The following is a 14,541-nucleotide window of genomic DNA, read 5'->3' as shown; positions in this document are numbered from 1 at the left end:
TTGATAAAATATGTCAATATGTATTATTCTTTGTGCTGGGTGTTTTTGATAACAATATCGGAGAATAAGAGTTTGTTTTTCATTGGGAAACGTCAAGGGAAGCAACTTAGCAGATTTGTCGTCTATTTGTTATTAAAATGTTGTTCTTACGTTTAAGTGGGACGTTTATTCAGCTGTGCTTCATGGATTTTTTGATCCTAACATGGTACAGATTTGTCGTCTGCCAGTTAGCGATATCGACTGTCTGCAGCCATCTCATCTTTCGGGCAAGCTGTCAAGTCTCCTGGTGTAAGTAGCAGCATCTAGTAGTAGCGCCTTAGGTGGATTTGTTGATCCTTAGACTGGGGATTTGACTAGTGGTCTGGTGTGGAAGTCAGTATTAACCGGTGGTAGACTGGTGAAGTTGTAGTACTTCTCATCTCTTGGTTTTAGTCAAGACCCGGGGCCAAAATGGCCAGGGTTAAAGTTGGTTGCTCGCCTTGGTTTTGAAGTTGGATTCTCAACTAACAGGAATTCGTGCGGCATGCGCCAGGCTCTATAAAACCAGTACTCAAGGATTAGCTTGGCTCCTTTCTCTTTAAACATAAACATAGAAGTGCCTGACTTCCATGGCAAGTAGTTTCTGATTGGTCAAATTGGATTTTGATAGCCAATCAAACTGTTGGAAATTAACCAGAGTTGAGTATTTTGTAAAGATTTGTAAATATTGTTGTTTTTAGCTGCTGCTGCTATTATTTGTCATGGTTGGGGCTGTCCCTTCAAATTCCATAATGTATTTGCTGCTCCTGCTAAATTGTGTTTTTTTTGTGAGAAAGCGTCACAAATCAAAATGAGATGTCGCACTCAACTTCATAACAATACCTATGCGCTATATATGTAAACATGTGTTGGGCAGCATTTTGCTAACGCATGTTAGTGGCGGATAGTGCAGTTGTTAGATTTTAAGCCGAGAGAAGAGGGATGACAAAGAACTGAAAATATCTCTGACCAGAGTTAGACCACCCAAAAGATATTCTCTTTGTTTGGAAAATAAGTATCTCAGTGAATGCAAAAAGTCTTGCTGGGATCGGCTTTGTAAAAGAAACAATGTCCAGAGACTAGTTGGATGTTATCTTCAGTGAATGTCTCCTCTGGGTAGCTAAATAATGACCTCCAAACAAAAAGTCAGCATCCAACAGGCATAAAGAGGAGGAGGAGAAGGAAGAAAAATAAGAGTTGAAGTTGAAAATTGGATAAAGGGCAGTTAGTCGTGGTGAGAGCTACTGAACAGTTTCACCAGTGTGCTTCTCTGGGCCAGCTGTCTCAGGACTAAGGGGCTGTTAATGGGGCTGGTGTATCTCATTTTGGCCAGGTAAACATTTAGTTTTTTTTAAGTACACCATTCAACTTTGAGGAAGTAAGCACTACATGTAACCTCCAAAAAATAAATATTGTTTATAATCTGGACTTGCATTTTTTCGTTCTGTTTTGGATGGAGAATTCTTCATTGTGGCATTGAAGGATAAGTTTAGCCCGACACAACATGATGCATACTCACATTTATAACAGCAAAAAAAAGGAAGGATTTAAGTTTAAGAGAAAAAAAGAATTTATTGAACAGATAAACAATGAACCCAAATATTTACAAGAAAAAGGGTGTAAGGGAGGTAATCAGGTTTTTGTTAAACTAACTTTTTTCGCAGTGTAACATCAGAGTTTGAGAAAATATATTTTAATTTGGTCAAATTTACCAAGAGTCCGGTTCTTTGTGAGGGCGTTTGCAATAGGCTTGTTTTAGGAAATTCCTTACAACCAGATTTTATCTGAGGAAATTGACCAGAGTCATAAATAATTGAAAGGTCATCCCAACCTAGCATTCCTTCTCAGAGCTGATTTAATAACTGAAGTTTATGACAGTATTAGCATCTATTTATAGTCATGTCGATTTGAAAGCTTCTGGAATTTCCAAAATGGAACACCTCAACTTTGGAACAAAAGAACACTATTCTGTTCTATTTTTAGATCTTTTCAGAAACGCTTAAAAAAAGAATCTTTATTTCCTAATTGTAATGTATTTTAATAGTAAAAGCTTTTAATTATCCAAAGTTGATCATTATCTCCTGATACTGGCCAAGCTCAATGTTGCTTGACTTTGGTGATCTAAATGAACCAGAGTGTAAACGGTTACCTGACCAAGTTTCAAATCAATTGTAATTTTGCCAAGGAATTTCAATGGTTCTGTATCTATTTTTTGCATCTTCCAGCCTTGTGCCACTTTTTGCTGCAGTGTGAAGCAGTTAAATAAGGTTAAAAAGGTCAATCTGGCAATCCTGGACCTCCATTTGAAGTAGCTTCGTTTTCAAATATCGTAATAATATATGATCATTGTATTTATGGTGTGAGAAAGGAACTCATAGTAACTTTGATGTGAAGCATCAATAGTAAAAACAGGTCAGTGAAATTCTATATAAAAAGGGAACATTCGAAAAAACAGGGCAAAAAAGAACAATCATTGTCTGCCAAAAGGTGTTGAACTGAAGTAAATTAAAGACTGTCTCTTAAAATGTGATTTTATTATTGGTATTGAACTATGTAGCACAATATTACTTTGAGTATTTATCAGTACTTAATTACTCTTATCTGGGTCAGTTCTATATTTAAAATACAATGGACACTATTTTCATAGAAATGTTAATACACTCATATTTGCTGTGTGTTATTGATTTTTCTCTCCCAAAAATTCGTTTTTGCATTATCCAGAAAAATGTCGGCTTTATCAAAACATTTGTTAATCTATAAATATAAAAGCGAAAATGTATGTATGTATGTATGTATGTGTGTTCGCTTTTTCTGTGTGTCTACAAAAGGCTTCCTTCAGAGAAGCGGTCGGTCAGTTCACAACTTTTTAAAACTTTTTATATCACATATAAATCGTAATATCTCACAGTTAACAACGAAGCTCGCCTGTCTATTTAATTTGCCCGATTTCAGGAAGATAAATATTCAATATTTGTCGCTTGCCGCATGTGGGTTAGTCTTTTTCCTATAACATCTTGGGGGGAAGGGAAAAAAAGCGTTCAGTAGTAAATGAAATCCCGCAGTCAAACTTGACCTCATTAACTCATTAAAACGAGCACCTGCTAAATCCAAGTAATTAAATAAATCCACACGTGTTTCCATAAGCATGTCGTGGTGGGGCAATGGTTAATGTCGCACGTTTTTTTTTCACAACTTTGCCTCAACGGTTCGGGTTCGATCCTCATACTTACTTTTTTTTGTTTCAACCCCCCACACACCTCCAAACACCCGGGCAATGCTGGGTACCCCTCACTAGTTAAATATATATCTCATTCTGTGAAATTTTCATGGGTCCTACTAGTATAAAATATTAACCTTAAACTGTTAAAAAAGCCCAAACAAAATTACTATGGGGTAAACTGATCTTCCCATTTTAGGAATAATGGACACATCCAGAGACTATAAATACATTTAACACGTTCTGATCAGTGATACATGCCAGTTGAAATTTCAATCTTGACAATAAGTTTAGCAGAAATTGAGTCATTTCAGTGAGCTGTTATCTGGTGGGTTGAGGTATTTGTTCTGGGTAGCCCTAGCAGGTACACCTTCCCAGGTCTTGAGTCCTGTCTTCAGGTGGAGTAAGTTTATTGTTTACTATCTGAAACGCCCTAACTAGAGAATGCTGACAAAGCTGTTCCTCTTTTACGGGCACTGGTTTGACTCTCCTCATTCTAACCTTGTGTCACTTCTTCCTGCAGTGGAAATGAAGTAAATACCATCTATCATGGTCCTCATCGGAATCATGGCATACTTTTATAACAAACTTTTATTACACTTTTTGTTTTTATTTACTTGCGGATTGTTAATCCTCATCTTCATAGTTGTTTCACGACATTTCGGCCAACTATTCCTCTGGCCTTTGTCAGGCGATTAACCATGGAGGATTGGAATGCCGAGTCTTAATTGTATCCTCAGTAATTACTGCCTTTCATAGTTGTTGTCTCATCACGTTTTGGCCAACTAATCCTCTGGCTTACTTTGGATAGGATTGAAACCACTATCTTCAGACAATGCTCACCTGGAACCATAGAGATTCAACACCTCTATCCACTGCAACGCAGGTCCCGAGGATTGATCAAAACGTGGTGAGAGACAACAACTATGGAAGGCAGTAATTATTGAGGGTATAGCTAAGACTCAGCATTCCTATCCCGTCATGGTTAACCACCTGACGAATGCCAGAGGAATAGTTGTTCGAAACGTCATGAAACAACAACTACAAAGATGAAGATATACAAATTACTCAAGATTCCAATAATAAAATAATATACCAGTGTTTGTTTTGATTATTATTGGCCTACAAGCTACAAAAAAAAGAAACCCTAACCCAAAAACTACACTTTATGTTTTGATTTATACTTGTTATATCATAGAATGGAAAACAGATTTAGGTACAATAATAGAAGTCCATATCAGGTAGCAACAATTTATACAAGAGTTGACAAGTAAATCACTAAATGTTTGCATTACAACTTGCAGCTTCAACTGACTCCAACCAGTTTCACTCTCCTTAAATATATGTGAAACAAAGTCACATGTTTTCAGCCATGTGACAGCAATATCAGAGTTAAATTTTATATTTTAACAAAAACAAAAAACAAAATCTCTAAAAGTTGTAAAATTGAATAGCAAATCCAATTTCAAGTGTCAAGCATTTTGATGAGTAATCAAATTTTGTACATCCTGTTTATCATTTTCAATCCTCTCACAATATTTTTCATCATTCAAATGATAATTCATTAATCTCTAACATTTATCCATGAGTGATTTTTGGCTCTGATGAGTGATTCATTAATATATATTAAATATATATTAAAGCACACAAAGTACAATCTTACTATAAACTAATATTCAAAGACTGAAGTTGTCAAACTTTAAATTTCAATTTTAATCTGTGTTTACAATTTCTACCTTGAAACACGAAATTTCATAATTGAAGAAAATTTGTTTTAAAAGATTTTTTGAACATGTTATGACATGCTATGACATTTTTATTTTAATAAAATACATATTAACATATTAATAACATTTATAATAATCAATATTAATAATGATACATATGATGCTTCTTAATAAAACCTAAGATTACTCTGAGAGGATTCTATCAATGTGATTAATTACAAAGCTAACCATTTGCAATAAGTTTTTTGATATTGGCTTTTAAATATAACCAGCATAATAAAATATTGATTCAAAGTCAGAGTTGCTTCCCTTTGAACAGCTAAATGAGCAAATCGGAATTTGTATATGTGAGCTGAGAAAAAACCAAATGCTTGCTGGAAAAATATTCTTAACTGGCTCACTATCGAGGTTTATCACCGACGTTCTTGTTTGATAAGAGGTTCGACACTGTCTTGCTGTCCTTATGCTAAGTCTCTAGTGATCACAATTGTGGCGATTGACTGCTTACATTTGCAACTTTATGGTTTTGCCTGGTGTTTTCTTTTCATGTCTTCGAAGAGTGCCCAACTTTCCTATTTGCTGTCCAGTCTTAGATCTCTGCAAGTACTGATACACATCTATTAGTCTTATTCTTTCATTCTACATCGTTTAGTATTAGGTTTTATTTTATACACTTCCTATAACTCCCACTTCAGTCTATCTTTGTTTATTAGCAGTCAAATGGAATAAAACTAACTACAAAACAGGAGATTGGAATAGTTCATTATAAACAACAGGGAATATCACTTGAATTAGTAATACTATTTAATCCATAGCAAGAGCACGGAGATATAGCGAACAAAAAAAAGTCTAATTTTTTTTATTTTTAAAATTCAACTGGCTTTGCAAACTCATTTTTTTCTTGATTCAAACAATTAAACTCAAGTCATACCAAAACTGATGATCTTGCTTGATTGTTTGCATATAGAATGTTTTAGATGGTGGGAGAAGAAGCAAATGAGATAAGATGTCATGCGAAAATAACTTGACTTACCCAGGATGTGTTCAGCTGGCTTGTCCTGGATGAAGACAGACCACAATGGCTAAGATAGCGATTACACGAACACTGTAGATGTGTGGATCAGAGCTAGGTCAGACTTTAGCTTTGATGGTATGTAATCACGTCTTCATCTGACCTCCTGAGTATCTTTGTCGACCTTGAAGTGGTCCTAGAGCTATTGTTTTGTAAATTAACTCTTCTGGGTTGTGGCACACATCATGGCCAAACCAGCAAAGTTTCTGTTTTAAGAGTTTGGTTGGGGGGGGGGGTGATCCTGCCTCGCGTCTTGACTTAGGTATTCAAAACGAAATAGTGCCAGTAATCCTGCAGAATTCAGCAGAGGCAATATAGGTCAAACTACCAGCCTTTTGAGATCTGCAGCTCTCATTGGCTAGGTCTCGCAGCTGTAGAGAAGCGTCTGATAAATCTAGACTTTTGTGTTTATTGTGATCTCTAGTTGTAAGTAACTGAAAACATGTCAATCAATGTCGATTTGGACATCAATGTCATCATACCATTGACGACAAATATTGAACTTTCTATGAACATGTAACTTTGGTGGGAGGATAAGAATAGAGACCAGTGGTGATGGTGGTCATATGCAGATGAGATTATTACTAATAACGTAAGTGAAGAAAGGTAAAATGATTTAAAGAAATGTAAAAAAAAAAAAAGCTGAGCATGCAGGGTTCCCCTCCACAAGCGAAAATTTTACTTTCACCATGACTAATGTTTATGGAAAAAAAAAAAAAAAAAATCGAAGACATGGTCATTGAGAAAAGTGCGAACAAATGAATGGGAGTGAATTACAAGGTCCAATCCCTACTTTATTGGAGGGGGGGGGACAAAAAACCTTGGAAATTACAAAATACTATAAAAATGGGAGAAGTACACAGATGTCCTCATTCATCACTGGACATAATGGACGGATATTCTCACAAATATTTAGTAGCATTGTAAAAAAAATAAAGAAAAATTTTCAATTAATAACTAATTTAATATGTCACCAGAAAGTTTTGCTTACCTCATTCCGATTGTTGACTTATTTTGAAAATTTTTATAAAACTGAGGAATTCCTAGACAAGCCTCAGCAAAAACGGCCAAAAAACCAACCGTTTCCACGTAGAAGGTGCTTTCAAGAAACATGAAGTTCATTAAGGTGAGAAAGGCCACAAAGAAGAGTAAAAACTGAAGGTAACTCGCAAAGTCCGTCCATTTCCAGAAGTAACGTGTGTCGAAATCTAAAAGACACAAAAACATACAAAATTACAAACAAAAATAAAATTTTAAAATATTTGCATACATTTTTATCACATTGGTTGTTGAGATTTTATGTGTGTATATATATATATATATATATATATATATATATATATATATATGAAAAATTGATAGATATACAAAGATTTATAATATAAATATGACTTTCATTCATTTGATCTCACATCAATCCCAGTATTCTACATTGCTAACAACTTTATTGTACACTTACATAAAACAAATGTTAAAATGATTTATGGAAAAATCATTTATTTAGGCTTCAAGAACTCAACATCAACACCCAACCACTGTATGATCATTTCTGAGATGATGAAATTTTTTATTTAAATAAAGTTTCACCATTAGCATTAGATATCAAATAGAAACATTAAGAATATGATTAACGCTTATGATACTAAGTAAAGATATCAAAAGATTATACAATAAATCAACAGGATCAAATAGAAACCTTAAATATATGATCAACTACAAAATGAGGAAACCAAAATATATAGCAAATTGCTATAAAGTGGCAAATATAATCTACTCAGAGAAACGTTTATAAGGGCTACATTAGAAAAGTATGTATATTATTTAAACATTTACAATAATTATTTATAGGCTGTTTGCATTTCAAGTACCAAATACAAAATGAAAAAGATGTCAAATTGCTGATTATTAAAAAAAAAAATTAATGTAATTTAAAAGAGAAAGTATTGAAAGAAAATTCCATAGAAATATAGAAACTTGAATGTATCAAAATATGTGAAATGTCATTCAATTCTGCAAGTCAACATTTGTGTGCATTCACATTTATGCATGCAGGTGTAATTCTGATTAGTGATGGGACATTCCAATACATCCCCCCCCCCCAAAAAAAAACTTGATTCCAAACAATTACTGATTCTGTTCTAAATTTCTAATTCCAATTCTTTTTAAATTTCTAATTCCAATTCTTTTTAAATTTCTAATTCCAATTCTTTTTAAATTTCTAATTCCAATTCTTTTTAAATTTCTAATTCCAATTCTTTTTAAATTTCTAATTCCAATTCTTTTTAAATTTCTAATTCCAATTCTTTTTAAATTTCTAATTCCAATTCTTTTTAAATTTCTAATTCCAATTTTCATGATTCAGATTAATTGTCTCATCACTAATTTCTATATATATTAACTGTCAGTGATGATTGTAGGTCAACAGTGTGAGTCTCAATATTGATGCATCTGTTGGATAAAAAGGTATGTTGTTGAATCTTAAAAAAAAAAAAAAAAAAAAAAAAAGAAGCTTGTGTAGGAGATTGATACTATCCTGTAAGAAAATGGCAATTTATTTATTTTTTTTAACTAAAATGCTAAATTCTTGCTAAAACCAAATTAAATCATCCAAAACTGATTAGTGCATTTAAATGTGATAACATTTCTTCTACATTGTATCAAATAGCAAACCAAATGATACAAGTTTCCTGTCAATAGCAGGTTCAAGCCACAAGGTTGGTTGGATAAATCCACATTCATGTCTTTACAAAAGTTTTCACTGAAATACATTAGTGATGGGATGATTCCCATATTTTTCCAGATTCCGATACAGTTACTGATTCTGTTCTGAATTTATCTAATTATAGTTCTTTTCTTTTTTCAATTTTCGGATTACTGTAAAAACCTGTATAATGTGGAAGAGGGGTACTTTACAAAAACAGATCATTCTAATTATTTTTTCACTAATCTTTTCCTTGTAATTGATTAAAAATGGTGACTTGAGAAACTTATTGAGATTTTCATCTACATTATTCATTTGTGCCATTTTTACCTAAAGTCATTATTATGATATAATTTTTTTTGTATTACTCAGTCTAAAAATCATTAAATATTTATCATTCATAGCAGCAATGAAAAATTAATAGAATCGTTTTTGGAATTGGAAATTACGCTAAAATTTTTCCAATTCTGATACTCTCAAGAGTTCTGATTTTTCTGATTCCCAATCCAGACTAATTGTCCCAACACTGATTCCTATATTTTCTGGCAATTGATAGTCCAGCACTTTTTGAATCCAAACCAAATCATAAAATGGAACTTGATAATCCCACTGCTGCCAGACTAGTTTACCGGGCAGCCAACAGATGGCTCTGTATTGTGCTATCAGTTTATTTATACTGCACCTGTCGGTGGTAGTCTCCCTTTATTTTGAGATTTTATATTATTTAACTTGTGTTTAACCTTAGTAATAGCTTCACAAGCAAATTTAAATGGCAGTTGTGATCTTAAACATCTAGAGGTATTTGTCGAATTTATGAGTCAATCTCCAGTAACTTCACGTTGGCATCTTCCAGCAGGGTATGTAAGCATCCTCCTCCTTTCCCCATGTTAAGAATGGCTTTCTATGTAGAAATTCTTCTATTCTTAACATGGGGAATCTTGAAAGCGATTTTCAGTTTATAAAAATATTTCTTGATTTAATGAATTTCACACTTCCATTAAAACTTTTCTTTCTGACAGCTGATTGGATAAGCACTTCAGCATCTTCCGGCACCTTGTGTAAGATACTGATGCAAAGTTGCCATAGATTGAATTTGAAACTGGTTAAGTACTAGTCTATTCTCAAAGAAATGGTTTAGCTTGTTCAAGTTTCTAACAATCTCTCGTGTAGAAGTGCATAAGGCAGGTGTATAATTGGTTAGAGGTGCATTGGTAAGTTATCATAAAGGTGAAATCAGATGGTCAGACAAAACGGTAAATTTGACAACGCTCTGAAACCAAAAGGTGTCAGAAAATTGGTGTTGGTACCTGTTCTAATGGTAAAATTAGTCACCTTTTCCCTTGGAGAAAAGAAAAGGATATTTTATTTCTTCTTTATTTTCTTATTTTGTTCTAGGCGGGGCATCCTACTGGATGTTAGATATTCACCCACTGTCTCAAATATTGCAACCGAGAGATCTTATAAAGATTCTAACCGTCCCCTTAAGTAGAAATTGTATCTCTCTTGCACTTGATTCACTGGGTATATCTGCCAGTTAGATTTTAGAAATTCTTTTTCATTAGTTTGGTTGCAACTATAATTACTGCAATAATGGAGAGCTTCTTTTCATACATAAGACCTTATTTCATTATCATTTCCCTATAATCTCTGTTTAAACCAGCACCACTGGGAACCCTAACTTTCTCCTTTTTCCATATCATTATGTCAGGTTCAATAGCTCCTTTTTCTAGGTACTTAGCTGTAGGAATTAAATAGTTATGGTGGATGGTGTATAAGTTATTGCTAACTGTTCTTTTTTTCTGGTAAAATGTTCCCAGGACTTGCTGCTAAATGCGATATTCAACTGGTAATGGCCACCAACCATAAAAACACTTTAGGTAGTTCAAGGTAGTTCTATTGAAATATTCATATTTTAAAAACAAAAACACTTTAAATCTTCAAAATACCACGATTTTGTTCAAAATGAATATCCTTTCACATGCTTTAATAAATAATTATCTACATGATATATTTAAAAAGTTTTGACGAAATTAATGATAAGAGTAACTATAGAGTAGAGGGCGGATCATTTTTCAATATAAATTTAATATATAATGATCCCCCATTTCCCGACCATCCTTGCCTTTTAGAGCAGTTAATACTTGAAATTCTTTTGATGTTTTTCGATTTTAAAAGTTAGCATATACATAAAAAAAATTACACTACCACTAAATCTAGGTTTGAGCGACAAGCCCACCTCCTAAAAGTACCTCTCTTGAACCTGTTGCATCATTAACCTTAAATCCGAGTGACAAGTCGGACTCTAAAAAAGTCTCTTAATCCTAAATCCGAATGGCACCCACTTCAAAATAAAAATCCTTCCATAAATACCACTAATTCTAAGTTCGAAAAATATGAAAAAGTAGTGTAAAAAATGTGACAAAATGCATGTGGTCTTAAAGAGGGAAAAATATCCAAAGATGAGAGACACAAAAATAGTTAGTTCCTTATTTTTAGTCAGATTTAAAAAAATTAAAAACATTCTTGGATCATTAAGCATCTTTGTATACTATTAAGCAATTTCAATTTTTTTTTTTATGTGCATTGCTAATTCAACATTTTACAGTGGAGATATTTCCACACTACATTTTAAAGAATGAACAAAAATATGCAATTAAGGTACAAACTTAATTAAATAGAGGTAAAACTGATTTTCTGTCAGAGTTTGGTTAGATTATCCATCTGACTTTACTTTAATACTAATTCACCAACAATCCCTAACTAATTCTTTACCTCCCCTGTCTCTAAACGACTAAAGATTACTAGAAACTGAAACCAGCATTAAATGTAGATGAATAAATCAAATTAAAATAATGAGGATGTAGTTTGCTTGAAGCATTTTGCATAGTGTGTAAGAAATTGCACCTGAAGACTATGGCAATGCAATCTTGTAGAAAAACATGGTGTTGGATGCTATACAAGATAAACAGAATAAATGAAAATATTGAAAGATTTCAATACTTTTCAACTGTTAATTACTTATTTATCAACATAATATTGCAAACCAGATGGCGTTAGTGTCATGTTCTTGAATTTTCGAGGTAAACTTCATCTTCAGAAAAAAAAAAAAAAAAAAAAAAAAAAAATGTATAACCACTTGGTTGGGGCGCATTTTTTTGCCAGAAGCCAAATGAAAATAACTGATGAATGATTAAGGAAAGAAAATAAATTAAATGGAATTTGCTTGCGAAACCATGATTAGGGATAAATTTGAAAGACTACCACAAGCAGGTGCAGCGTAAACAAATTGATGGCGCCCTGCACAGGGAGCCACCTGTTTGCTCTTAAGTTTTGTATGGATTATCCCCCTACTTCCTCTTTCTCACAGAAGAGACGTTGCAAGTCTGTCTTTATTTTCATGGCCGAGTGAGCTTCTATTTATGCCCCCTCCCCTGTAGAACATTCACAGCAGACACTCTACAACAACTGTCAACAATTTCCCTTATTCTCTATGCCTAGAACTAAATGAAAATTCCATCAGCAAAGTTTTTCTAGAACTACACGTCTATGGAACACAATACTGTGAGACTTCCTAGCTGACTATAACATGGTTGCTTCCAAGTTCTATTATTATCGCTCATCACAATGTTGTCTCACCAGCCTCATGACGCTCATTAATCCTTATCCTCGAGTAGCTTTTGGGCTTTGATAAATGGTAAGAAGCTCCCACTAGTAAATGAAGAGAAAAATGCATGACTGTCGATTGCTGGAAAAGTAAACCATAATATGAATTTTATAACGTTTCATAATTTTAAGTTTTCCCTTTTATCTTTGTTATTTATATATTTATATCACCTTACTCTTACAAAAAAAAGAATAGCAAACAATTAAAAAAAATAAAGAAATAAAAAAATAGAGAATTTTTTTTTATTTTGCTTAAATTAAAAAAATAAAATATATACATTTGGAACAAACATGAATAAACAAAAGTCCAATCATTGTTGAAAAAATAAAATTAATCACGTTTTTTTTAATGTATAATGTTAAAATTACAAAAAAATATTACGAATTTGGAAAAAAAATACATACCTGCAATCAGTGAAGATTTAAATTTTTTAAACTTTAAAAGCATAAGTTGATGAGCATTAAGACAAATAATCGTAGGCTGTATAATAATGGAAAGTAGAAGCTGACGTGAGTGATAAGTGGACAAAAATGGTTAAAGTTACAAGTTTTGAAAATCTAGTAAAACTTGATAAGCCAGTGTAAGGAAGAGAAAGAAAGGTTGATTTGTTGATTAATCCTTTTAGATTATTTCGTATCATTTTATGTACATATGTTTTGTATAGTTTGGAGGTTAATTTATCTGGGAGGTTAAGGTTAGGTTTATATTTTGAAAACATATTAATGTAGTTTTCTTAAAGCATTGTTTAGGGTCTTTATAGACGGCATTAAAATGCAGAGGTGGATCGAAACAAATAAGCAAATTTAAGAGAGCTCCTGTATGCACATTTAAACTAAAGTCGAACACATATCTGAAGAAAAATTTTCCCAAAATATCATACAGTATAGAACTTCCATCAGACCACACTAACGTAAGAACACAATGCAATATAAAAAGTATAAAAGAATATACAAGGTAAATCTGCATAGCTTGTTTCATCGTTATGTCTTACTTTGCTTCAGCTTGTGTTTATCTGTTACACCTCTGAATTGTATTGCCTTCGATGAATTAGAAATTTATTAAAAAGGACAATAGACATATTACTAAAACTATTGATTTTGTTTACTTGATCTGTTTAATTCTATACACACAGGATAACGTCATCCATTAGGACAAAGAACATAGATGACCCTTCAGTTCATATGTCATCTATGTGCCCAGTTATTGTGTGTGTGTGTGTGTGTGTGTGTGTGTGTGTGTGCATCATGGACTCTCCCGTTGATTTCAACATATGAGGTCTTGACAACTTAAACAGGTTTAATTCGATGTAGCATGCTTACATCTACTCAATCGTAAATGGCATTCGAGTCCTGCAAGAGATCTGCAAACAAGCCCACAATGACGGCAAGAATGAGGATTGGCTGGGATACTTGCAGATGCTTTGGTTCTTTCATGTCTTATGTCCAGTTGGTTAATTTCAGAAAACTGCTTGATGCCCCTCAGTTACTGAGTGTGTGTGTGTGTGTAATATATATATATATATATATATATATATATACACACACACATACATATACACACACACATTAGAGATGGATACTCATTTGAACATGATATTTTAATTTATGCAGATTGCATACGCATTATCATAGACTCAATCCTCTATTGAATATTATATATTATGAGGAATAATTTGCCCAATGGACTAATTCACAAAAAAATTTAGAAGTAAAATAAATAATGATGATGATGTAGTTCAAATGCTGTCTGTTTGTTTACAATATCACATCAGCTGATAATTGGGCTTGACGATGAATGCCCTGGAAACTCACTTCTGATTAATGTTTAGTTTTAAAATATGCAAATAAATGATTTGTGACGATTTTAAATGGTACCTCTTTTATCATAAATTGAATTTAGTGATAAGAAAAAATTAAAATAAAATGGTGAGATTCACTCGGGCTTGAACACGGGATCATTCTATCTGTAGTCAAATACTCTACTACTGAGCTATATTTCAAGATGTCACAAATCCGTTTCTTTCTAAGAACAAGCTATTTGTGGTGCAAACATAAAATATTCTTCTGTAAAACTTAAAAAAGAGACTATTTTTAGGTTTGGATTTTTTCGATTTTCGATACTTATCTGATGAATTTCTTAACA

At 32.9% G+C, this 14,541-nt stretch overlaps 1 protein-coding gene across 5 annotated transcripts in view; it reads right to left on the bottom strand.

Annotated features, from left to right (window-relative positions):
* The window catches only part of LOC145286068 (solute carrier family 66 member 2-like), a 216,274-nt gene that overhangs the window by 16,851 nt on the left and 184,882 nt on the right, over nt 1–14,541 (bottom strand). For all 5 annotated transcript variants that reach the window (XM_080134945.1, XM_080134857.1, XM_080135094.1 and 2 more), the window contains one exon: nt 7,026–7,242. In XM_080134945.1, coding sequence (XP_079991071.1) covers nt 7,026–7,242 — 217 coding nt within the window. The remainder of the gene's footprint in view (nt 1–7,025; nt 7,243–14,541) is intronic.

The sequence above is a fragment of the Euprymna scolopes genome, chromosome 1 (assembly GCF_053919585.1).
Source record: "Euprymna scolopes isolate OS-2025 chromosome 1, ASM5391958v1, whole genome shotgun sequence".
NCBI lineage: Eukaryota > Metazoa > Mollusca > Cephalopoda > Sepiida > Sepiolidae > Euprymna > Euprymna scolopes.
This window is presented reverse-complemented; position numbering and strand designations above follow the sequence as displayed.